Source organism: Diadema antillarum, unplaced genomic scaffold, assembly GCF_040938485.1.
Source record: "Diadema antillarum isolate AM-2024a unplaced genomic scaffold, OU_Dant_1.0 seq00000248_RagTag, whole genome shotgun sequence".
NCBI lineage: Eukaryota > Metazoa > Echinodermata > Echinoidea > Diadematoida > Diadematidae > Diadema > Diadema antillarum.
Window position 1 is genome coordinate 455,001 of NW_027271292.1, and position 27,707 is coordinate 482,707.

General features: G+C 38.0%; 1 protein-coding gene across 1 annotated transcript in view; it reads left to right on the forward strand.

The window, feature by feature from the left end:
* LOC139729639 (uncharacterized) overlaps window positions 1–26,815 on the forward strand; it is a 30,045-nt gene extending 3,230 nt beyond the window's left edge. The window contains exons 2-28 of the mRNA XM_071640565.1: window positions 519–866; window positions 2,191–2,397; window positions 2,689–2,835; window positions 3,742–4,086; window positions 4,732–4,892; window positions 6,655–6,768; window positions 7,261–7,405; window positions 8,008–8,201; window positions 9,273–9,414; window positions 9,886–10,058; window positions 11,108–11,300; window positions 11,926–12,348; window positions 12,644–12,856; window positions 13,136–13,220; window positions 13,427–13,602; window positions 14,025–14,066; window positions 17,129–17,281; window positions 17,838–17,954; window positions 18,938–19,057; window positions 20,973–21,042; window positions 21,953–22,024; window positions 22,512–22,583; window positions 23,166–23,243; window positions 23,682–24,585; window positions 25,077–25,182; window positions 25,586–25,821; window positions 26,645–26,815. Of these exons, the coding sequence (XP_071496666.1) occupies window positions 519–866; window positions 2,191–2,397; window positions 2,689–2,835; window positions 3,742–4,086; window positions 4,732–4,892; window positions 6,655–6,768; window positions 7,261–7,405; window positions 8,008–8,201; window positions 9,273–9,414; window positions 9,886–10,058; window positions 11,108–11,300; window positions 11,926–12,348; window positions 12,644–12,856; window positions 13,136–13,220; window positions 13,427–13,602; window positions 14,025–14,066; window positions 17,129–17,281; window positions 17,838–17,954; window positions 18,938–19,057; window positions 20,973–21,042; window positions 21,953–22,024; window positions 22,512–22,583; window positions 23,166–23,243; window positions 23,682–24,585; window positions 25,077–25,182; window positions 25,586–25,821; window positions 26,645–26,815 (5,207 nt within the window). The remainder of the gene's footprint in view (window positions 1–518; window positions 867–2,190; window positions 2,398–2,688; window positions 2,836–3,741; window positions 4,087–4,731; window positions 4,893–6,654; window positions 6,769–7,260; window positions 7,406–8,007; window positions 8,202–9,272; window positions 9,415–9,885; window positions 10,059–11,107; window positions 11,301–11,925; window positions 12,349–12,643; window positions 12,857–13,135; window positions 13,221–13,426; window positions 13,603–14,024; window positions 14,067–17,128; window positions 17,282–17,837; window positions 17,955–18,937; window positions 19,058–20,972; window positions 21,043–21,952; window positions 22,025–22,511; window positions 22,584–23,165; window positions 23,244–23,681; window positions 24,586–25,076; window positions 25,183–25,585; window positions 25,822–26,644) is intronic.
* The last annotated feature ends 892 nt before the right edge of the window (window positions 26,816–27,707 follow it).

Sequence of the window (27,707 nt, forward strand, 5' to 3'; positions counted from 1 at the left end):
TCCGGTCAGCCAGATCTTGTTGCAGATTGTTGTGAGTAGGTCTACGACTTCCTCACCTCCATTCTTGATTAGTGCTGCTGGGATGTTGTCAACTCCTGCAGCCTTTCCATACTTCAGGGATTTAATGCCAGCCTCTACTTCTTCTCTGAGAATGGGGAAGTCATCGGCGTTGGTCGATTCTTCAGCTTCAAGAACCACAGGGTCTCCTTGCGTACGGTGGTTGTAGAGTTCTCTGCAATACTCAGTGCATCTGGCTGTGACGTCGCCACTTTCTGTAAGGCATTTCCCGTTTTTGTCCTGTATAGTGGTATAGTATATCGCATTGAGATTGATGTTAAAGAAGACACAGAGTCTCATTGAATGTAATGATGTCAGTTCTAATGATTAATACAATTACGATTCCAGATATTTTAACTGTTACGGAGTCATCTTCAGGCTACTCATATCCATAATCCAATGCTGTTATCACGAATGAATGATGAAGGTGTCTCTGTGTATTTCATTCCAACGCATGTCAGCTGATGTAAAGCTCGTTAGTGGAACGCCACAAACGATATATTCTGCCGGCCAAGTTACCGATACTTCCCGACAGTTCCTCGTGGCTAGATGGCGGATTGAGGCACCAGAGGGCACGGTAATTCACATGAGATTTAAACAATTCAACCTCATGCTTGGCATTGAGAATTTTGTCATCGGCGATGGACTCCGACCTCACAACCGCAGAGCCTACCGGTTCGAACTCACAGGGAGCGAGCTTCCCGGCGACCTAGTTAGTGTCAGTAATCGTATGTGGATCGTGTTTGCTGCCTATACCGAGGGACTTAATGGAACATACGAAGTTGAGATGACCCCTATTCCAAAGCCAGGTATGTCGTTATTATTTCTAGTATACTTACCTGTATTATGAATTATGCAGCTTTTCACAAATTTCGTCGTTTCTCACAGTGACCCGTTTTGTTGATTCTTTAAATTTCTGAATACCCCTTTTTGTGTCTTGCTTCTGCCTTCTGTCGTCCACCTTTTCTCGACGGCAGTATGAGGAAAATGCGGGATAAGTTAATATAAGTTAGTATAAAAAGAAAGAATAAAATCTTATACATTGTAGAAACAACAGTGAAAATTTGATCAAAATTGGACAAAAATTATGAAGGGAAGATATTCAACTGTCACTTTTCGTTAATCAATGTAAAACAATTCTCGAACAGTTCATGTGGATGCACATGAATGAGCTGGTGACGTCATCACCTCACAATATTCCATTGATCATGTTGTCATGAATATGCATTTGTGCAAAGTGGTCTGTCTGGCCCACGTTGGAGCAGAGAGGATGGATCGAGACTGGGGATGATGGCGCTCGAGGCGAAGGGAGCAATAAAGTTTTGTTGTTAAGTTTAGTATGGTGTATGGTGGTGATTTGTTTGTTGTCAGAATGTATGACACGTTGTTGTGCCACCATTTTTGTCCTTCCTTACGTAATAATGTGCAAAAAAGAAGTGATCAAAATTCGATTTTCAGCTATAAAAATGTAAAATATAATGCCAATCCCGGCTAAATAACTTCACAATGATGATCAGTCAGATATGATATTAGGATTTGAAAGCGGACCAAATTGCGTCTTGAACAACAAAAAAGAAAAGAAAAGGAAATTCCAACATTTTGTGTATAAAGAACGTGGCAAGCTGTAAGACGAAAACATCATCAAGTCACTCATTTGAATATTTGTATTCACTGTTCAAGACCTGTTGTGTGAAAATCAGCGAAACTTAACAAAGTTCTACCCGGTTTTCTTCAAATCTTCTCTGTAATGCAAAAGAAGTTTTGACACTTTCTTGTCAGACTGACTTTCACTGGTTCAGAATTCCCCTTTAAAGGATTTCACTTTTCAGCTTAAAAATGGGAAAATCGATTAAAATGAGCCAGTTCATGCATGTTCTTGATATGAAACAGCAGTACTTGAACAAGAAGACTTATTTTAAGTCTCTGCAGTGGCATGTTTGACTTTGTTCATTCCCAGAAAAGGAAAAAAAAATCCACGTTAGAAACTGTGTGTGTGTGTGTGTGTGTGTGTTTTTTTTTTTTTTTTTTTTTTTTTTTTTTGCAGCGGAAATTACGTGAGGAGAATTATCCGATCGACCATGCAAGTCATATAAAGCATTCCATTTTTGTATCCATGTATTTCCCAATGGTTAGGAAACTTGGCACCAACATTCGTCGGACGAGACAACAGCGTCATTTTGACATCGCTGTATTACCCGGGTGATTATCCAAACAACTTCGCCCGTTTTTGGACAGTAGAAACATCGGAACAATACAGAATCCGTTTGAAACTCCTGGACTTCGAGATGCCAAATGACAACGACAGGGTCTATGTATACAATGGAATATGGTATCTAGAAGGTAAGAATAAACCAGTTGACTTTGCAAATACTGATGCACACACTGTAGGCCCCCTGAGGTTGCGTGTGAAAGAAAGCATATCGAGTTGATTGCTGTTTATCGAGTAAGACATACATTTTTCAGCCGATCATCATTTTGTTTGTTTGTTGTTTCGCAGTATGCCTGGTAAGCTACTTGGGCTCGGGGTAAGGAATGAAACGAAAGTACATCATGAAGGACGATAAAACGTTACGTCGAGGAATATAATGCTGGGTTATATTATTGTGGATTGTTTTTCTTTATCACATCTAGGTGGAGCAAATATCGCAGTTTGGTCTGGGACAAGGGATATAGCTGTTGATGAGCTTACTACCACCGTCAATGGCATTTCGATATTTTTGAGCACAGACCCGACAGACGGACGACGCGGATTTAAGGTTGAGCTGTCAGCATTTACACGTGAGGACATCTATTCTCCGTTTCCAGAACTTTGTAGAGATCATGAAAAATAGCTTACCAAACTATGTGGACGTATTACTTTGTTAATATTTAATTTATATTTAAACGAACCCGTCTTTGCCACCAGCAGAATTGAATTCAGAATTCAAAAATATAATGACCTTCAAAAATTCAATGTATCAAATATAAGGTAAAACGCCTCTGGCTCGTAATTTCAGTGGACGCATTTGCTATAATAAGGACATAACCGGATTACTCGATGATAGTTTGGGGGAAAAGAGGAGAAAATATCTTTAATGATACAAAATGCAATACACAGAGAGACAGACAGGCAAATACACACACTTAATACATGTACTGCAAAATCATAATGAATTGATTATCCGATGAAGTCACCGAGAACATCACTAACCTTGTGAGTAAATCCAAATTCTCAACACTGTTAGCTATCCATGGATGTCTTACTTCACAAGCTGTAAATCATCTCGTTATACAAGTGTATAAACATTGCATACTGTAAAACATGATATATTCGCGGCATGAATTTTTCGCGAATTGGAGCCGACGGCCTTTTTTGCGGCATGAAATTTTCGCGAACTGCCACTGGCATTCAATGCATATAGTGTAGACAAGAACTTTCGCGTGCATTTTAATTTCGCGAACTGCCACTGGCATTCAATGCATATAGTGTAGACAAGAACTTTCGCGTGCATTTTAATTTCGCGAATCTTGGCGCCCGCGAAATTCGCGAAATTAAAATGCACGCGAAAATTCCTCGTTTTACAGTATTTTGTGCATACATGTACATGCCTAACGCGTATATGATGTGTGTGTGTGTGTGTGTGTGTGTGTGCATCTAAGTGCCTTTGAAGATATAGTATACATCAAATTTCCCCCTGTAAATAGCTCCAGTCGTCTTGACTGAAGGAGAGGTTCATGAATTGACATCTCCATTCTACCCAATGCCTTACAAGAACAACGCTTACATTGAGTGGGCAGTCAGTGTACCACAGGGATTCGGAATCTTGCTGCATTTCCTAGCATTTGACCTGATTGGGGAAGGCGACGTCTTGTTTGTTCGTAAGGGGGAAAACAGCACGGGGCCACAAACTACTGTTCAACTTTTCAGCGGGCGTGATGTTCCGCTTGATGTGATCGTGTGGGAAAGAGCCCTTTGGATTCAATTCTCATCGGATGAGGCAGAAATAGGCCAGGGTTTCAGACTAGAGTTGAGGCCTATACTCGGAGAGGGTAAGCAGTGTTTCCGAAGTCTTAATAGTCTTAATATGCAAGCCATTTGTTGTGCACTAACTATCGATAATGTTGTGTTTTCTCCCCAGGGCCAAAAATCGATTTGCACCACTTTTAAGAAGATGTTGTTTTCCTGCGTAAAGGCAAGTTAGCCGCAAATACGATGGTGCATGGCTTTAATGCTCTTGAAATGTTGAAAATACCCACAAGCGCACAGCGCTTTGGCGAGACTCGGATGTCGTAGCGTGAATGCTTAAAAAGCAACTGGGGCGACTGTCAGCGTCAGATACAGTCTGAAACCTGTTTGAAGTCATTTTAATAATGAAATACATGTATGAAATATACAGGTACAGTATATGATCAATATGTCCCAAATCACATAGACCTACACTAGATGCGTAGATGCCAAACACTCAATTGCTTTAAGGAATAGATAATGCGCATTCATTTTGTGTCGTGGGTTTCAATTTTTAAATGAATAGACGAATCATACAGATAACATAAACACTCAGCTCCTTCAGCTTTTAAAGGTTTGTTTCTTGGGATATGATATCAATTGTATGTATAACACGTCCCACTGTACTACTTGAATTAATATATATATATATATATATATATATATATATATATATGTCGTTTCCTTAGGTCACTGCCTGATTCCACTGGGGATGGAGGCAGGATGGATTCCCGATTCCAGTATCACAGCAACGAGTCAGAAGGATGAGGACCACGCCCCAAACCAGGCTCGACTTCATGGCCCCGCCTCCTGGATTCCTCACCCTGATGAAGAGAATCCCATCATAGTGGTAATGCTTCAAGTAATAACTTGTTGACTTTATGCCTTGTTATCATCACATCCTACACAGGTTGTTCTTACTACAGGGAAGTCACCTAGTATAAGTAACGTATGTCTCTGCTGGATATTCTCGTATAGATTCATTAATGTTTGATTTTTTTTTTAATAAAAGAATTAAAGTTTAAGAATAAGATAATGAAAGTTGAAGACTTATTCAATCTAAAGTAGTTAGTTCGTGTGCAATTAAAGTAATCATAATAATCCCTTAAGGCTTATAGTTTCGATTAGGTGTTCCTGGCTTAAATCAGTCATTTCACAGCATTATTTCCATATACCCGTCGATCTGATGAACTTTATTTACGTTTGTGTGCTGAAAACACATTCATCTACAAAAGTATACAAAATGTCGGAACTCTCTTTGCAATTGTTAGTAAAAGGATATCAAAGATACTCCATCATTGATTTTAATCAAAAAACAGACTAAAATCCCTTCGTTATACGTTATTTATACTAGGTGATTGTACCGATGTGTTGGCTCAGTGAGTAGAGCGGCTGCCCTTCACAATCGGGAGGTCGTGGGTTCAAACCCCGGCCGAGTTGCTGCTACCTTGTTTGCCGTTCAACAGTTGAAAAGGTTAGAGCAACGTCGATCTGGCGCTGCTCAGTGGCTGCCGGGCCCACGATCAATTGGGCAAAATGAATTTCCATTCTTGGACAATAAAATTTGGAGTTTATATCCAAAACAATTATTATTCTTAATATATACAGTCGAATTAATGAATCTCATCCGTTTTTCTCGTTACAAAGAAAGTCATTTTCCTTGCACTTAGAAATAGCTATTTATGTCAATACTAAGTCCAGGTTTTGTTTTTCTTATGGTCGTCTAGTAGCAATTGAAAATGTAATTATACTCTCGGTTCTCTGGCATAGTTTTTCATATCTTTCATATCTTAACCTAAGTATGCTTTACCCTGTTTTTGTCACCCCTGTTATTTGTTTTCTTTGTCTTTTCACTGCTGTTTCATACACATCATTAGTTTGTGTGTGTGTGTGTGTGTGTGTGTGTGTGTGTGTGTGTATTTTATGTATCATGTTTCATGTCTATTATCAGTGCGGTTCTTTGTGCGAGTCCTTATAGACTTGCTTACTGGAATATTGACAACTGTTATTTTTTTAAGAACATCACTTGCGTTTTGAAACTATCATTGCACTTTAATATAGTTTGCTATTTGTTTTTCTTTCACAATTAACTATCCAAACTTTTCAATGAATCCGTTAAATTTATTTACAGACCAGAATACAACAAAATAGGATTCTTTTTATGACGAGAATTCTGTTCTGAGTCTTGTCACTTTTGATTTAGGTTTTTTTCTGTGCTCTGTTATAATTCCTTTATGTACCGAGGCAGATTGAATATTCGTTAATTGCATTCTGATGAAATTAACAAGACAAAGATAAATGTGAACTGCAGTAACAGCACAATATCTATCATTTTGAATTACATGTTGCTTTACAATCCCTTTGTTTCGTATTTACTAATGCGAGTGCGGTTTTGATACTGGACGAAAAAAGGGATATATCATAGTAAAGAATGAGATGCGTGTTGCAGCTATTCATTTATTTTCTTAACAATCTCAGAATTGAACGGTAGCCTGTTGTAATATGGAACAGCATTGCGGTTGTATAATACAAACACAATAATTAAATTGAAATTGAAAATGACGCTTCAAGTTCGGTGATAAGTATTTCCTGCTTTTGCGTTGTACCTATAGGTAAACTTCGCAGTCCCGCACTACGTTACTGGTATTCTAATACAAGGTGGTCTTAACAGCCGTGGCACTTGGCTGACATCGGTGACAATTTCGTTCGAAGACGAAACTGAAGAGGTGCTTGAATCCTTTTTTGTTATTTGTTTGTTTACTTTTCGAGTAAAAAAAAGAACATTAAATAATCTTACATACGAATAATACATACTTAACGTAGTATTGATAAACTTCTACAAGTAAACGTTTGCTCAAGGCTTTTCCCCTAAAATAATTATGTATAATACATTTTGAAACCATTTAACCTCAATCAATATTCTAGTACATTGAATAACTTCTTATTGTTCTTGTCGAGTAAAAGAGGAAATTCCATGGGAGGCTTCATAGTTACTAGATCTACACGACTATCGTGGATGACCCCCACCCCCCCCCCCAAAAAAAAAAAAGTTATACAAACCTAGTTTAGTCATAACCCAGCAGAACAAGCGGTTGCTATTTGTCACTTCCGGTATGAAAAAGTAAAGTGGCCGTTTGATAACTAATGTTCCAATGGATCCCGGTACTGAATTATTCAAACTTTGGTTTTTGTTGCTGGTCTTTTATCTTCTTGTCTAGATTCGTCAAGGCTCCTGGGATCCTCGAAAAGTGTCTCCTCTGTTTTTCAGTCGCCCACGTCTGACGTCAGTAATTAATATCAAGCCAAGCAGTAAGGACATTGAGCTTGTGTCCCTGCGATTCGAAATACTTGGCTGTGAAAATGGTAATTACACTCTCCCTATGTGCAAAAGAGTGTGATATTCTTAAGCTGTAATTTTGAAGATTGTCGGATATTGTATAGATGCATGTGATCATGGTCGTTTGCTGTGCAATTGTGCAGCGCTTTGATGTGACTAAACAAAATGTATTTGTTGGACTTTGGAATAGTAATAAGTGATAAACCTCAACTCTCTTTTATTCTGCAATATTTCCGTGCAGTGGATAAGGACTTTGGTGCAAAAAGATATGTTAAACATATTTACAACATCATTAATTGTCAAAACCATGACTATCTATGTACCTTGTCATGACCATTAAAATCACTTTATCAAGACCAACCACAGGTAAGATTTTACAATCAAATCGCGTGTACTTTTCTTTTTGATCAGAGTTTCAAGACAAGAAATTGAACTAACTGTGTTGATTTAGAATTAACAAAAAAAAAAACGTTTAGTATTTCATACCAGGTAAAACTTACGTCAACTAACTTTAACGATGATGATGATGTGTGTGTAGATTGCCACTTCGATCTTTGGCCATCATCTGTTGCCACATCAACCAGTAGCATTCCTGTTCAATATTTGGGTAACGGGACTTCATACGAAGACCTGCTCAAAATCCAACCATTGGAACGTTACCCACGCCATGGCTGGACACCGGCTGAGGAGAATACTCATCCGTGGATAGAACTTAGGTTTGATGGAGTGCTTGTCTTAAGAGCTATCATCTTCCAACAGTGCCTGGGATCTCGACTTGACAGATTCAACATCACAACAGACTCTAATGAGTCCCTCAGCCTGGTAAGATTATATCCCTGCAGATTGGTCACTGACCTTCGTTTTGGCAACTTTTTTCTTAATTCATTTCAGTTCAGTTTCGTTTATTTTCCATCCATCATCCAACAAATAGCACGACAAAAATACAAAGTATGCATTACATGATCACATTGTTTGGTCAGTTTGAAAAAAAAAATGCATAACGCAATAGTAATCGTAAAGTAAATGATTAGATATGATATGTACAACTAAGTAGAGTAACTAAGAACATCAATGCATACTTAGAAAGGCTGACAGAAAGGGTGAAAAAAAAGTTTGGGGCTTGGTCACAATACTCGAAGACTGGTCACCGACTTCCAGCAACAACAACAACAACAACAACAACAACAACAAAGAATTACTGGGGACCACAGACAACAAATCGGCGACCAATTAACCCCCCCCCCCCGCAACAGTTTTGATCGCCAACTGGTTGCAAGCAGAAAGGTTTGAAAAAGGTCAGCAATTGGTTGGCGACTGGTCGACGACTTAATGAAGAACACTAGAAACTGATCGCAGATTGGTTGTTAAGGGTCGTCAATAATTTTGAGATTCCCTCTCTTCCTCGATGTTAGAAGCGCAAGATTGATTGGTCGTGTGAATAGGGCTACCATCACTCTCAATTCGGCTCTGATCTTGTCCTTACCCTTCACTGACGCTCTCTTGAATAGACATGTCTTTAGTATTGTAAGGATCGATTTATGTGGTCAAGAAACGGTGCATGAATGAATGTGGACTGCAGCAAACATTTACAATACTTGGCACGTGGACGCTCACGTGGACGCAGACACTTTAGAAAACGTTTTTAGTAGTGATTGTTATAATCTGATCCGCGACCACTTAGCAAATGGTCGGCAATTAGTCGGCAACTAGCTATATACATTTATAAAATGCTTATATATATGCATGTATGTATATACATACATATATATATATGTGTGTGTATTTATATATAATATATGTATATATATATATAATATATATATGATAGATTTGTGAAGTGCACAAAGAGCGAACAATCGCTACAAAATAAAGCATTAATTTCATCTTGCTCAGGATCTATCCTCTTGTGACGCCGTGATGTGCAAGGTCTTAGTGCCAGTAGGCTTGGAATCTTCGACCTACAGGATCCATCCCACGGAATGGACCGGATCAACCCCGTGTCTCAGGGTCACCTTGCTAGGATGCATTAGTGTCGGTGAGAGGGCAAAAATATCAATGATCTAAACACAGTTAAACTGTCTTCCAGCTTAAATGAGGACAACATTGATTACTGCTTATTATTGTTTAACTGAAATTTAAATGAATCATCATCGCCTTATGTTATAGTAACAGTGGGTTCAACCTTTTCTTTCATAAAGATATGCCTGATACAATACGCAGTAGGGAATCGCATCGCATTGTTCTTACAATCCCAAAGAGGGGCTTTCTTTTGCTTTCATTCATTGAGAAATGATATTTCGTATCGCATGCACACAACAGAAAAAAATAGCGTTTGATTATGTCAATATCTTCGTGACAGTTTTGTAAAGTTCTAGATACAACCTTTATTTCTTAGTTCTTAGCTACATTTAAAAAAAAAACTGATGATGGTGATAACAATAATGACGCTATTATTAATAATGATAATAATTCACACAAGCTCTTCGTTGTGCCCCTGTCTGTACAGACTGCATGACTACGTACTGCACTCACGACTGCTCGTCAGAGTATTTGGTACCTGACATTGTTCGTACCAAACTTGAAACTAACACGAGGACACTGCCTCCCCGTGCTCTATGCCAGCGAACTCTCACTGCTTCACCGGACAACTTCGTCACGATCTTTCTAGGAAGGCTCAGTGTGAGTTACCTTCCGACACCAACGCTACTAACATCATTTTGTATTGCACACTGGAACTTTCGACTGCTAAAAAATTACCTTCAAAGAAATGTTATACTAGCAAAAGAAAAAAAAATAATACCTGTATAAAAAGAAAAAGATGTCACATTACGTACGATCCATATCAGACACAAAAACATTAGCAAATGGCAGCGTCTGCTAAGATGTGTGTATCAGGAAGTTATTACTGATGATGTGTTGACTCTTTATGGGCTTCCATTTCTAATTCTATTTTGTCAATGTTTTTAAACATTTTTTCCTCTTTTTTTTCTCTGCTGTTACAACTATTTTCGCTGTTGTTGCTTCAGATATTTTCGTTGCTGTCCTGATGCCGATAATTATTACCAATAATTTCAATGTTTCTTTCTCTCCTGAGGGGCCCACACTCTACAAGCTTCGTCTTTTCAGTGGGTCCCTCCGTTTTTCGCCTTGTGTACGTTGATATTCAACTTTACTTTACTTTGATTTACTTCAGGCATTGAAATGTATCTTTACTGCAAGCATACAAGTACTGTTTTACTCTGTTAAACTCACTTTGATTGTTTGTTTGTTTGTTTGTTTGTTTGTTTTTTGTTGGTACGATTCTTATCACTGAAGAAAGAGTGATGTATGTTATGTTATTTTTTTACTGTCGAGAAACGAAATAAACTTGAATCTGAAATCTGAAAATCTGATATTTATCCATTACTTTGATAAAATAGGAAATCATAATCAATATACAGTGATATAGGGCCTACTTATATAGCCACTTCGTGCCTTTTGGTGTGATTGTTCGTGTGAGTATGTGCATGTTATGTGTACTATGTAAGTAAAGGGGGGAAGGGAAAGTCATGAATGTACCTACTTTCTGCAACATATTATGAGTAGGAGTCTCGAAATAAACCTTCTGGTAATGACTGGATTTTTGTGCATTTCATGTGACTAGATGCAGTACATGTACTGTCTAATGCCTTTTACAAAAAGGCCACACAAGTTTTGCTGTTATACACGATATATTTATTTGACAAAAGGCGATAGCTGATATAACTGGCACCTACGATGGTTCAATAGTCTTGAGTGAACCGGAGGAAGACAGAGTTACGACCTTTGACCCCAACGGAATCCCCCACATCTTTATCTCAACATCGTCTCGACTATTGGTCAGCATCTACTCCGGAATGTACACACTCTCGACCAACATCACGGCTACGTATGGATCAGTCGGTGAGTGGTTGACATGAGGACCGCCCAGTGAAGAAACATGCAATTCATTCTGAGTATCTCACAATCAATAAATTGTTATAATGCTTGGGTATTTCAGTCCATTACAAACAAATATTTATGTCCATAAATTATGTAATTCATCATCTGACGGCATCAATACCGGAAGAAAAGTAAAGATCAGTGCTGGTTAGTTAGCTCGTTTGTTTCTTTTTCATTTGTTTATCGGTTTGGTTGCATTTATTCTGCTTCTCAAGTAAAAAAAAAAACAACAACAACAACCATTGTTGTAAACAATCAAACAAAATATAATTAAGTTACAAAGGAGAAAAATAGATGTACAATCTCATGTAGCCTAAACTATGGCATTATTATTTTACAACATTTATATAGTTGCATAAATCGTACGCCTACAAGAAAGTACATTCAATGAGGAAACAGAAGGATAGCTAGCATCAAGCATGGCTAAACTGGGCTGACGGCCTCATGGGTTTGTTACTCATCCACGTTGCTGATGAGTTGATATCTTAATGCGAAATTTAACCGTTTTAAGTGAACTTATTGTAGCATAACCTTTTCCCGATGTGTTAGTATTCATGATATTGATGGAATCCATGCATTTTTGCAGACAAGCCGGAATGTTCTCACGCAAGTGACGCAGAGCAAGGAATTATCCCATCATGCACCAAGGCAAGGGGCATTATGATGTCACCAAATTATATCGAGACGTACCCAAACAACATAGACTGGTCGTGGCGAATAACCACCAGATCTTGGACAGGGGTAAAATTTAGCTTCATCGAGTTGGATGTCCTCTCCCTCGATTCGGAGTGTAACGAAGACTTCGTGGAGGTCATTGACACTTCCATCGACCGACCCATCGGCCGGTATTGCAGTCTCCATTGGCCGGTGGAAGAGGTGATGTCGTCCTTGAATTGGATGACGGTTAGGTTTCACTCAGACAGCATTGCGGGTGGATCGGGGTTTCTTGGGGAATACGAGTCCGTAGAACTCCGTCCTGATGTCTTGGACAAAACCACGAAGGAGACAGGTACATAATGCTACTTGAGTTCACATAAACGATTCAGTGTCATAATAGATGTGCGACAACACTTGTGGACCACCATTCTAATTTCTAGTTATTTTTTTATTTTATCTTCATATTCATTCTTTTTTTTTTGTTCTTATTCTTATTCTCCTTGAAAAGTTTAATATCCACTCTAATTCTTGTTCGAATTCTTGTTCGAAGTGGGTGTTACCATTGACCCCTTAACCCCCCCCCCCTCCACACACACACACACACACACCTTCTGTACGAAAATATGTCTTTTTCTGTCTCAAAACAGGTGAAAGCTGTCCCTCTGGCTGGGACCATTTCCTCCACTCATGTTACAGATTATCATCTCTCACGCATTCTGTCACGTGGAACGAAGCAGAATTGCTGTGTCAAGACGATGAGGGCGGGCATCTCGTCAGCATTCGTGATAATGATGAAATGACATTTCTACACTACATGATTTCAACACAATGGCAGTCGTCAGCAACGCATACATACATCGGTTAGTCTCCCAAAACGACTCATCATTTTGTTTCAACAGACGTTTCTCTGAAGATTTTCTGTTAGCAAAGTTCTTGATAGTCGAGAGGTAATGATAGTCGAAGAAGTAATGATGATAAGAAATAAGTTGTAATAAATGATTTGATGTTTACCTTTGGTATCCTTGTCTTTCCTATCCAAACCACATTTCTCCCCCCACCCGACCCTCTTTCTTGCTTTTTGTTTCTTATGCCGTACAATTTGAATTTTTATTATCTTTGCTTCTTCTTTTTCCCCAAAGGTCTGGGTCATCGCAATTTGCGTGGAGTATTTCGCTGGAACGATGGTACGCCAATGTCTTACACAGATTGGTTTCTGTCCAACAAGTGAGTTTTACCTAATTTCATACATATTCTAAAGATTTATATCTCAGTTTCACATATAGATATCATCTGTTCTGTTATCTGCAAGCACATTGCTGTTAAAAAGTCTACAAACGTAATGCCTGCTTTATAGAATGCATCTTTTGTTTCGCTTCATTCAATCACTTTCTTTTTTGGTGTGTATATGTTTATTTTTTTTTTCTTTAAAGTGGTGCATACGGAAGTGACAATCAACCTGATGGTGGAACCCTGGAAGCTTGCACCATGCTAGTCTTTGATGCAGCCACTGCTACTGATCTGTCTACAGCTCTTTGGCATGATGTGGCGTGTGCTTCACCTGAAACAAACCAGTTCGTGTGTGAAATACCAGCCACACGAGCTTATGGTAATCACAATGTGCACGCCATCGCAGTTTCTTTGAATATTATGACTGTGTGCGACATGATAATTTGTACAAAAATACAGTTATTTTGTTAGTGTGTATCACCAAACTTTACACACCATAGCACGCCCGTTTTCTCTCCTTTCGTATCATACATTTGACTTTATTGTATCTCCCTTTTTTGTTCGAATATTGCAGCAATATCCTTCGTCACTCCTAAAGAGTGTTAACAAACAATATTTGAACAGAATGTAAATGAACAAAAAAAAAATGAATCGAAAGCATCATTCATATGCCATTGTAATACGAAATGAATGAGAAAAGTTACCTGACTTCTTCAAGTAGATCTAGTAACTCACATAGCAGCAAAAAATAATATATGTCAGAGTATGATGACGCTGTCTGTCTGTTTAATTCCTCGTTAGGTGATGACAAGGACTCTAAGATGGGCGTGGTGGACAAGCTGGGTAAGTAAAGTGATTTTCATCGCAGAATGTAAGAAATTTGGCGTCTGATTCTCGATTGCTTTCATGAAAATCGAAGCTTTCCTCATTTTAGCCTTTTATAAAATATGAGAATGTCGTGACGTAAACATCGCTGGTACACCAACCATCTGATTCACACACACACACACACAAAAATGACTGACTTGGCAGACTTTGTGAAAGAGAAGCACATGCATCAAAGAGTTTGATGTAACTGCAATTTACTTTTGTATATCTCTTAATGATTATTGTTCTTGAGTATTGTATTTTTCTTTTATTCCATAAGTTACAAATTACTAGTGTTTGTTTTTTCAATAAGTTCTACCTCTTTGGAACGTTTACGTATACTAAGATATATGTTAATATTACCATGAGTACCATCCAGATATAAGCGAGGAGTGTTGGACGTCCTCTAAAGACTTGATACAGAGATAATTATGTGTGTGATGATATCCGTCACTATGACAACAGTTGCCAGTACTGTGATGTCATGCATAAACCAATGCAAGTTTTTGGTGACCAGTATTGATATTTCTAATGAGTGACTGTCATCGATTTTCCCCAGCCAATGTAAAGATACATCTATTTTGTCATTTGATTTGTAAAGCCTTTGAAATACCTTGTCCACGTGGATTGTACCAGTGTATGTCGGGAGAATGCATAAGTGAAGTTTTCGTTTGCGACGGATTTGATGACTGTGCCGATTCAAGCGACGAATCGCTCTGTCCAGATGGTAAGACACTAACACTATAAGACACTAACACAAGTTCAAATAGTCTCAGAACTACTCGTTTCCATTTCAACTTCTGTGCAAAGACAAATCATTATGTAAATTCATCATCAATTTTTCATATTTTCCTCACTAAAAATTACCGCGGATACAGAATAAATCCTGTGGTTACAGAGACCACTAGTTGTACACTGAAACTAAACGTGGCTTCAAAATATAGAGTGAAGTTCATAATCACAGCGGGAATCACATTCCTCACACGGAGCTTAACAGTCATTAACTAATAAGGGACTCTAACTGCTTGGAAGGATTTTATATTAGCGTAACTATTTAACTGCCAACAGTAATTATTGGATATCCTGCCATTTTGTGTATAGGCAAGACATGTTCATTTGACACCATCAAAGAAGTCTTTGCATGACTGTTAATTGGTTTTTGCTTATTTCTATAACTCATACATTTCTATGTCTTGCTAGAATGCGGACCAAGTCAATACCAGTGCATGGATGGTTCGTGCATTTCGATGACATTCCTGTGTGATACCAAAGCACACTGTCGGGATAACTCGGACGAAACTGGTTGTGGTAATGAATCTGTTTTTATCATTATGCTTTTATGGATTCATTACGCCAAGAACATTGTTTATTGTCTGTACTTTTACTAATCAGATATACGTTGTACAACATAAGAGTCGATATTAGGTATACTAACACAAACCAACACGTGTATCATATTTGCAAGAGATTTGCTGGCACGTTATAACATTGTAAAAATGAAGAAGAGAAAATTTTTACGTTCTCCTCACGTAGTCAAACGAGATAATTATGACGTGTGATCTTGCTGCATTTCGAGCATTATAGCAGTGGCGGATCCAGAGGGGGGGGGGGGTGCGCAACCGGCGCACGCACCCCCCCCCCCTCTATTTTTCGTTAAAAACAAAAGAAAAAAAAGAAATGAAATGAAACCCGGGAGTGGCACCAGAAATATTAGTCCCCCCCCCCCCCCCTTTTTTTTTTTTTTACAGAATTCCTGGATCCGCCCCTGGATAGTATGATTTTTGTTAAAGATCCTACCAAGGAAATGCGCCTTGATTAAGACTGGACACTTACTGGTCAAGAAATATTGTTACTGCCATTTCATATCTACAGCATGTTGTGATAACATTACCTACGATTCGACGGGGGAAAATGAAACTGCAACATAATTCGTTTTACCAAACAACGATCCAATACGTGGTATTTTTTTTTAAATCATTCCAGTCTATCCTGCGTGTCGGGAGGATGAATTTCCTTGTATCAGTGGTGAATGTATCGATCTCTCCAAACGATGTGACTTCATCGATGATTGCTTTGACTCCTCAGATGAAAGTGAATGTGGTAAGTCAGTCGGTTCCATTCATCAAGAGAATGGTTTTATCCACGAGTTTGACTCCAATGCACTTCATTTCCTTTGTGATATGCACACACACACACACACACACACACATACATATTATATATATATACATATTTGATTACATAATACATATCACTTTGACCGATGAAAGCGATTTGCTCCCAGTCAACATTTCTTTACTTTTGATATTCAGGATTCAAGACTAATGTTGCCATATCATGCAAAAACTAAAGTCGAAAAGCAAAAGGAAGATCTTTCAGCTACACTAGCCTATAATAAACTGATCGCTATGTAGATAAAAATGCAAACTTAGTTTAAGTTGACTTAAGTAGGTCTACCTCTCGCAATATTGGTAACTTAGTGTCAATGAGTTTTTTTTTTTCATGTTATACCACAGGTTATGTGCTCATAAAAACAATGCTTTCGATATCATTTTTCGTTTGTTTCTGGTTCTTTGCTTGCTTGATCCTTTGCTTGGGAAAACAGATCTTATGCATTCGACGAATGCTTTCCAGTGTTACAATGGTTTCCTGCATCCTGTTGAAATACACTGTGATGGTATGATTGACTGCATCGGAAATACGAAGGAAGACGAAGAATCGTGCGGTAAGACGCAAATTGTTATCTCAGAGTTTCATTCTTAAATGAAATAAATGAATTTCACGAAAGATGGTGCAATGCAACAGAACTAAGACTATAGTCTCATTAGTACATTGCTCAACTACATATATTCGTGACGGACATATGTAAAATGGGAATGTTTGAAAAGGCGTGCATCGTCTTGATCACTGTTGATTATAATGAAGGAGCTGGAAACTCTGAAAAAGCGGCTAAAGGTATCAATAGCATGACTAGGCCTAATGTCATTGAGTAAAACTGTTGAAATAAAGTCTTCTTCAAACAATCATACACTCTCCAGCATACAATGAAGACGATTATTCCTGCGACCCGACGACCCAGATCACGTGTAAGAACGGAGCATGCGCACCTCTCCAATCACATTGCAGGTATGAGCTTGATGAATATGGGCTGCACATTGGCTGCCGAGATGTTTCCCACTTGCAAAGCTGCGGTAAGTATCTCAATGAGTTTATGACATGAACTTTTTCGCGTTCAATCTTGGTTTTTTTTTTCATAAAGGGTAATGACCATTATGACTGCTTAAGTGTTGTAGTATCAATCAATATAACATCGTTACGTTTAATATGTTGACATTCGTTGACGAACTGTGCCAAATGGGAAAATGTATCAATACTCCCAATCATGGCCGAATGCAAGGGCTAAGAAAACCCAGTCGAGGGTGTGCGAGGGGGTATTATCCTTCCCATTTAAGGGGGCTTTGCCTTTTTAGAATTAAGATTCATCTATGCTGTGCACACTTTTGGTTGAATATTTGCACAGTATCAGTCAAAGGAATAGTAAAATAAACTTCTCGGACAATATGAATGGCTATATAAATCTTGGTATCGCTGACTTTTTGTTCCGCGCGTTTATGGAGATGGAAGGCGGAGGGGGGGGGGGGGTTGTGGGATGGGGGTACCCCCCCCCCCCCTCGCACAAGAGAGAGCTTTTTTCATATTCATTAAATTTGGATTCCATGATCCGGTTCGCACTTTTCGTTTCCCTAGGTAATTTCACTTGTCCGAACTTCATGATCAAGTGTCCGAGCTCGTATTGCATTCCACTGAGGTATTGGTGTGATGGCGTACTGGACTGTCCGTACGGGGAAGATGAGGACCAGTGTGGTTAGTAAAACACGACGACTCCACGTCTAACTAAAGAATGTCCTGCACTACTTTAACTACACCGAGCTTCAGATATGCGACGCGAACCGTATTCAAGACGACGCTAATCAGGCAAAAGAAAACATATATATATATATATATATATATATATATATATGTATATATATAGCGAAAACTTTGAGCAAAGAAAATGGGTTTTCATCGGGATTCGAACCCGAGACCTCCGGATTACTAGACCGGTGCTCTACCGACTGAGCTATTGAAAGCCCTAGATCGGTGTTCGTCCCAAACCCTTAACTTTCTTTGCTCGTGTGGTCAGAAGCTATAGTGTCCTGTGTGCACACACACACACACATTAACCTGACATAAACCCAAATGATGTAAATCAACTTTGGAATAAATGTGAGGGATCGCCGAAGCGATGCAGCTTTTTGTAATATGTTTATAGGCCACAGGATATGAGATGATATTTTACCCTTTCTGGAGGGCGGATGGTAGGAACAAATAGTGCGTGTCCCAGGCCTGCGTGTGCGGTTTTTTATTATCTGTGTATAGGATAGGTAGAAATATATATATATATATATATATATATATATATATTTCTACTCATGCGCGAGACAGCTGTTTCCATTGTGCAACCTGGGAGACTGCGTTGTCTAACATTAGAGTTCGCGTCTCAGATCTAAAGCTCGCTTCATGATTAGGAAAAAACAAACTTTTAAGCTAATACAGCAATTACATCTTACAGAAAATGAAGAGCGAGAGAAAACAACATATTTCTTCCTGGTATAAAAGGCTATGTGCGGAGCGCATGTAATGATAACGGTTAAATTAAACGAACTTTTGAAGTGAAACTCTAAATATTGTTTTTTTTTTTGAAAGGATACGCGGGATAGTATTTAAACAATATGTATGCTCTTTATACTGAACCAACTCTAATGCATCTTGACAGCAATGTAATGTTTTCTTTATTTTTTCTTCAGCTCGCTTTGTCTGTCCACCAGGGAGTTACCGTTGCCATGGTTACACTACCTGCATCACCCAAGACGAGGTTTGTGATGAGGTGATTCACTGCCCAGAGAAAGACGATGAGTTATTCTGTGGTAAGTTTGACAACCGCACAAATTACGGGAAACGTTGTTTTGATATTTTCATTAACCAAATATTCATGAACCTCCTCAATGTTCAAGATGAATTTGACATCAAACGGGATTTCAAGATCATTATTCTGTAATGTTTGAATCTTATCTAAAACTTTTCTTTTATTAATCAATTACTACAAACATTTCCTCTGTTAGCATATCAATCCTATACCTAGCTTATGGTCTTTTTTGAAGTCATCAGCTTTTACCATGACAGATGTTGAACTTATTTGTGTTAATTCCTAAATGTAACCAATGTACATCTTCTTGTACAATTTTGCGCGTAATTACAGTCAAATACAGATGTAGATTGAAATTCCAAAAGAATAAATGCATATTAAACAACAAATGATAGTTCAGAATATTCATGGAGTCTGTCGAAATTTTCTCTTGCCTGACATAGAGCCTTGTCCTGAAGGATGTCATTGTGAGGGGCTTAGCTTTGACTGCTCAATAACCACTGCAAACATCACTACCCTGTCCCCAGACACACGAAAACTGTGAGTACCTAGGTTTCTTGATGACTATTGCCACGCTCACGCACAGCAGCAAACTATAACACCTATCCTATACACAGAGATTAAAAAACGCACACGCAGGCCTGGGACACGCACTATTTGTTCCTACAATCCGCCCTCCAGAATGGGTAAAATATCATCTCATATCCTGGGGCCTATATAATGGTATAGAGATGGAGGCAAGGTCACGTATTTCTTTGAGTGTTTCTGTAGATAAACAGAAAGATGAATAAACATGAATGCCATCAGTAAATTCATTTTGTATTACTGATATTGAATCACATTTTAACACGTCATATAAGTTGGTTGAGGAGAAATAATATACATATATATATAGGCAGAGATATTGATCATTAAGATAACATTGTGGACACAGTTTTGCTAGTTCTGTAGACGTATTCAGTTACTTCTTGACTTAGAACACAAGAATGATTTCATGACTATGTATTTCGTTGTTTATCCATGATGTGCTTGCATACAGATCACTTTCATGTGAGGGACATGGCGAAGCATGTAACATGTCACTGATATTGCATCCTCCGAGTTATAACGTCACTTCTCAACACTGTCTCGCCCCATCCAACTTACCATATCTGGCCTTTTTGTAAGTTTTCAATTTCGTCTTAAATGTGGTGCAATGTAATCCTGTTTATACAAGGACTATGCTATTCAGAGGCACATTCCTTGTAATGCAATATGCAGCATTACGTCGATACAGTAGTCGTAGTGTTTACAAAGTAGCAAAGAAAGACGTTAATTAATGGTTTCGGTGCCTTTCCTTACATAAGTAACGTAACATTCTATCTTCAATACTCTTTAAACGGCTCTCCTGCCGATGTGTTGACCGATGAATAAGATCGATTACAAAATGAAAAACCCAAACAATGACTTGAGTCGTAATTTTCAGTATCCATACTATTTCAAATATCAGGCCGAAATGCGTCTAATTTCTGTGTTCCTGCTATTCCATAGAAATTTCACTATATTGTAAGATCTTCACTTAAGAATTAGATCGTGTTACTTTCTTTTTAATCTGCTTTTTTCTTTTGATCATATATCATGTTATGCGCAGTTGAGTATAATATGCTTCATAGAAACTGCGCCGTATAAATTCACAATTATTATTATTGTTATCAAAATCATCATCATCATTAATATTATTATTTAAAAAATGATTTTCTTCTTAACGGTGTAGTCTCCTCTTGCTTTTATTGCTAACTTTTAGTTGTTGTTTTTTATATTCCTTTGTCATCTATGATTAGGTTTCAAAATCTACATAAGATGAGGTAGGCTGGCAATTCGTAGTATAGAATGAATAAGCCTACTGGTATGTTATTTCTATCTTGCTCATTTTAGAGATTTGCAGAACACAGGACTTTCCGAAATCGTGTCGGGATCATTCGTCGATAACGGCAACATTTTGCATTTGTAAGTACCAACCGTTGTGGTTGAAAAGTTACATCGTACACGTAGGCCTATTTATCGGAAACTCGTGAGGAGTAGTGTGTCGAAGTATTACTTACGACTGTCAAACACAAACTATTTTCTCCTGATTCGAGAGAAAGTTCGGCTGGTAAGACGATGCGACAGTCTTTTTACAAGTTTGGCATACAATAAATCGTGGATCTGTATCTCTACTCAAGGAAACTCACCTCTCCCAAAAGTTCTTTAAAATGGACATTTAAAGAACAAGTTCATCTAAATAAACATGTAGATTGAGAGAATGCCGCAATATTAGTAGGAAACATCAGTGAAAGTTTAAGGAAAATCAGACAATCCTTTCAAAATAAGTGAATCTTTGAAGTTTCAGTGTCGCCACCGCTGGATGAGAAGACTAATAGTAATAATAATTCACAATATTTATAGAGCGCTTATCTTATTAGAATGTCTCTCAGCGCTGAGAAAATAAAAAAAAAGGAAGAAGAAGAAGACTAAACTGCGGCTTGTGATGTTACATGCTCATAATAAAAGAGCACTTGACTTGCCTCTTTCAGAAGGTAGGGGGAATAATAATTATTACCCTTAACATGCATCAGTAATAAGTTTAGGGAATGTGTGCTTTAAAAAATGAAATTTTGTGGAATTCTCCTTATATTTTCCTTATATTGATCTACACAGATATCATAAACTGTAGTAGTCTTCTCATCCAACAATGACTGCGCAGAAACTTTATTAAAATAACTTTTAAACGGATTGTCCGATTTTCCTCAAACTTTCACTAATGCGTTCTACCGATATTGTTACATTCACTCAATACACATATATGTGCAGAATCTGTGAAGGTGAACTTGTCCTTGCATGCTACCAATGACCATGTCATTGAATCTCTAACCAACAGGAATTTGTCAGGTAACAACATAAGCCGGCTTGCTCAAGGCTCACTCCGCGGTTTACAGAGGTTGACCAAATTGTGAGTATACCTCAGCGTTCTTCCCTGTATTCACTCACAATTTCAATTACTATACCGCTCTCACTTATACTGCTTTTATACTACCTCTTACCAATAATCCAAACGCTGTTATCATCAGAAAACATTATCTGAATGACTACGTTTTGTTATTTGCTCTTGTGGAGAGATTCGAAAATATGGGAATCTGAATGAAGTAATTACCGCTGTAATCCGTACAACGTACACACGTATTGTCCTTATCAAGTGATGAATAGGCCTATAAAATATCTTCATGTGTTTTCATGCGTTGTTACGTAACATCACACCATTCATTACATGCAAGCCATCTGCACAAAATATGGATAGACACTAAGGGGATAAGCAACAGAAAAAAAAAGAGACCAAAGTTATGCAAGGTGATATCATTGTGAACGGCTGTAGATCATTGGTAAGTCTAACATGAGGCATAATTATATCTTGTGAGAATCGTTTCCTCCTCTTCAAACAGGAATCTCCACGGCAATCCACTGGATGACGTCAGTCCAGGAACCTTCTACAATTTGTCAAATCTGCAAGAACTGTAAGCTAATCCACAAAAGCAACGTTAAAAGGCTTGCTGGTATCGCTGAAACTTTCATCATAAATAGCCTTATGATATAGTCAGTTCGTCGAGGGGATAAAAAACGATGATTGTATCAAAATAGCTGAAGAAACTCTGAATTCAATGGAAATCTGGTGACAATGAACCTTTATACAATTCTCGAAATTATGGCATAAACTTCCAAACGTTCCCACATGTTGCTATGCATTATACAGATTAAAAACAAGCTACAATTTAACATGTCTACGGCTTGCTGCAGAGTAAGCTCTATGTTAGGAGACTTTTTTTTGTATAATCATTTGAGACCGTTTGTGTATTTTGTAATTGCATGACGTTGTGTTGAAGTCCGGTGTTAAGTAAACATGTGCTCAAGTCGCATAAGTCTAAGGGAATACATTAGTTTATATGGAAGTGCCAATTTTTCAAGCATCTACGCCTAATTACATGATGGGAGGCAAGGCTTGTATGGAAAAAGGTATCAAGAGAATCGAAGAAAAGTGATGGAACATTCCATCTTGTATTTTTGTTGTTGTCAACGCTTTCTATTTTGTTTTTTCTTAGAGATGTTCGTGAGACTTCTATCAGGCTCACAACATCAGGACTGGATTTATTCCATGGCTTGCAGAGTCTGAAAGTGATGTGAGTTTTGTTTCTTGTCACTATGTAGATCCAAATAATCATATAAAGTAATCGTACTAAATGATGTAACAAAAGATGGAGATGATAGAGATAAGAGCTGGCTTTCACACCTTTTTTTTTCATATGCTTTAATGCGCCTATGATTGTAAGTTATGAACACAGGCATTGCCATTCTACGCATTCTTCATGTCATTTAAGTGTATTTGTAATAGAAATGATGAGGTCATTTATGTTACAACGTACATGTATTTATAAATTCATTGAATAAGAAACGTCAAAAACTGTCGTAGAATATGTTTCGCTGAAAGAAATTGACCGTTCAATGACGGTATGCTTTCTTCATAGACACGCGGACAAAATAATGAAAATCAAACATTGTCATAGAATGTGCTTAGTTGAAGGAATTGACCGTTCTATTACGTTATGCTTTCTTCATAGACACGCGGACAGATACGTGTTTTGTTGTCTGTCTGGACTAACCGACGCAGACGGCTGCAAGGCACCACGTGATCAATTTTCATCCTGCGAGGATCTGATGTCTAATAACATTCTCCGTGTCTTTATCTGGATCCTTGGTGCTAGTGCCTTCGCTGGCAATGGATTTGTCGTGTTCTATCGAATGTTTAAATCTCGCCGAGACTCGCGCACTTCCGTGCAGTCCAGCTTTATCACCAATCTTGCCATCTCAGACTTCTTGATGGGTTTGTATATGATCACGATCGCCGCAGCCGATGCATATTTTAGAGGAAACTACGCAATCCATGCCGAGGCTTGGCAGTCAAGTATTGTGTGCAAAGTGGCTGGTATGGTATCTGTCGTATCCAGCGAGGCGTCGGTCTGTCTCATCATGATGATCAGTGTAGATAGATGCATCCATGTGGTGGCGCCCTTTAAAAGAGGTCTCCACTTGACGGTACGTCGGGCTCGTCTTATTGAGTTCATCATGTGGAGTCTAGCCTTACTAGTGAGCATCGTACCCGTTGTTATCCCTGCCTACATAGAGGGGAATTTCTACGGGCAGTCAGGTGTATGCCTAGCATTACCTCTGACGGTCAACAGACCTGCTGGGTGGCACTACTCCATTTCCCTCTTCATTGGAGCAAACTTCGTCGGGTTTCTCATCACACTCCTGTGCTATATAGCCATCTACATATCCATCAAACTCACCAAGCAGCAGATAGTAAAACGAGGAAAGGGATCTAAAGTCAACGCTCATTTAGCTGAGGAGATCAAGCTTGCATCCAAGATGGCGCTGATTGTCGGTACGGACCTGATTTGCTGGATGCCCATAATAATCATGGGCCTCATGTCTGCTGCCAGTAAACTCGTCATTTCAGCTCAGGTTAGCGTCGTTTTGAATTTTCTACGTTCAATGTTCTGTCCATTACACTGTATGTGTTTCCATAACTCAGGATGGTGTAAACTAATTTAAAATTGTAACGTGACAAGAAGGAAAATAAAATATATGTCGTATGTGTTGTTCAATGAACAATTGTTATCTGTTTGTATCTCTTGTATGTAATGCTGGTGGAAGGCGCATTTCCACATTCGCCTTGTGGACAATAAAACAATCAATTCAATTTAAAAAAAGAATACCATGTTTCGTACCATATTGGGCTACATTTTGATAGGACTTTAAATAGCAATTGCGAGCTTAGAGAATCTTGAAGTAAAGATCATGAGACATATCACACGTATGTCTTTCCTTTCTCTTTTTAGGTAACTAAATGATAAAAAAAAATCATGAATAACGTGTAATGACAAAACAGAAATCGCGTTATCATTCAAGTCTGTTTACGTGGACCATCTCTTATATTTTATTTTATCCTGCAGGTGTATGCCTGGACTGCTGTCTTTATTCTCCCGGTCAACTCGTCCCTCAATCCGTACCTCTACACACTATCTTCCCTTCACGGCACGAGGAAATCAAACACATCCAGTCAGATGGACAATTCTAAGACAAAAGGTTTCAGTTCAGTTCAGTTCAAATTTATATAGTTTTTTTCACATTGAAATGATATGTAAACATAAATCTCACTTTCTTCAGTGTCAAAATGATGCATGTAAATTTAGGAATATAAATTCATCGAGATCTGCGTCTGTCGGTGTTGAATTTGGACAAAAATACTAACCTTCAGTTGTCATTATAATTTCGATTTAAGAAATTTAGTGTGACGTATAATCGATTGTTAATAACGTATCCTTCAATAGTGTAGCTATGATAAAAAACGAGAAGTTGATGATCTGTCAGGAAGATAGGGCCTACGTTTTAATCAAACATTGCTACGATCATTTTTATATCTCGGTATCTACGTCATTTCTCTTTTCTTTTGTGATTTCAGTGAGTACCATTTTCCAGGAGAGCACGCCATCGCTCATTACACCTTTTGATCCTATGCCGAATCCCAAACCTTTGCGCATGCGTGACTGGATCTCGAATAATGAGCGTGATCTGACGTATGGGGAGCAACAGGTGATCAGTCGAGACATCGCCAGTGCTGTGGAATCCATGAAAGAGGCTGGTTTCCGTGCTTCACGCTTTCTTCAGTTGCCTGAAGATGCAATCGCGGTTCAGACGGTAAATTAACATTGTAAAACATGCGTACAACCATTGCATACGACTTTATTATTGTAGCCTCCCCTTTAGAAGAAAATATTCTTACTGATATTTATGATGTTTTGATATTCTATCACCCTAATGAAATAACAATTCAAGTTACATTCTCCGTGCAAGTTCCAATCAGATATTCGAGCCACTTAAAGACACTTAAGGACTTAAAGAAGAACACTTGCAATTTTGTCAGTACAACTGAATTGACCTTTTAATAGTGGGCTAACTTTCTTTTCTTTGTACAATGTGTGCGAATGTAACTCCCTTAGCTCTTATTCTGAACAGTGGAAGTTTTTGTTTTAATGTTCACTGACGCTATTAACTCTGCACATGCCAAAAGCCGTCTGTATTTCAAATAATTGCCGCACCAAACTACACGTTATCGTAAGATACACCCTATCGTCATATACGCCTTTCTTAAGAATGTTGGACAAAAAGAGAATGTTAGAAATGTCAAAACGACAGCACTGGCTAACAACATAGACTAAACACAGACTAACGTTTTAATGCTATAAGAAGATAATTATCCAACTGCGGAATAAATCAGAATCTCTCGGAACATTTACCGAGTGATAAAATTTCACATTTAATGTTTATTCCTGTCGTTGTTGATTGCACTGTTTAAAAAGATCTATATATTATTATACTATATTATATTATATTATATTATATTATATCATATTATATTGTATTATATTATATTATATTATATTATATTATATCATATTATATTCAACGTCCTGTTTTGTTAATTTGTTTGTGTGTTTGTTTGTTTTTCTGCAAACTGAAGACGGAGAGCGGTCGCATCGAGCACGCCTTTTTAGTCCTGGACTCACCTTTCCTTTGCAATGACAATGAAGGCGATGATCATCTTCATAAACCTTGTGAAGAGGTTGGCAACCGAGCTCATGTGATGAGGGTTATGCAACGCGTGAAGACACTAAACACCAACGATTTGTAGTCTACAAGCACCGTTCGGAACACGAATCATAATCTTTAAGTCTTTAAATAAGATATGTTACGAAATTCGTTGTGTAGCCTACGATCTGTATTTGCTAGTTTTTCACTTATTTCAATTTTAATTCTTACATTTCAATATTCATATTTCATGTTTCTCAATGAAAGCTGCATCAAATAATGGTAATAGAAATAAATCTGATAACCAGTTTGGATGTATAATAAGATATTATTAACATGATTATGACGGTTACTTATCAAATTGGATTATAGTGAAAATGTAAAAGAACTGCAAAAGAAATACGATGAGACCTGGTTTAAAGCAAGCTTATTAAGCGTAGATTCCGATAGGGATCATGTGTATAGATAACGATACAGACCACGGATACAACTTTGGCCCTATAGAGAAGAAAAGGACAATAATACTCGTGGATACAGTAAATACTTCTCAAATACTAGTACAAATGTATAAAAAAAACTCAACAACAACAACAACAACATAAACCACATGTTACACTCAAATTAACAGTTATTATGATAAAATAAATGAGAGAAAACGATTTGCCTAAAGTACTTTAGTAAGGCCTAATAAATGATGTTTGAGGCAGTTTAGAACTACACCTGTATAATGTTATACGAGGGTGCTAAAAAGATCCACAAAAAGTATTGGAGTGCCTTTTGTTAGATTTGTTTTGTTCCATTTCTCTATTTGATTACTTCTTTCTATGCACTAGCCTATTAAATATCAGATTGCCCAAGCCTGTGGTTTGCTTTTGTAGTGTTGGTAATGCATTAATACAGCATTCTGTCTTAGTGCTTGTCTTTTATCATAGTTATCGTGTGTGTTGGTGCGCCAATCATAGTGAGACTTTGTGTATCTAATGTATATTTCTTCG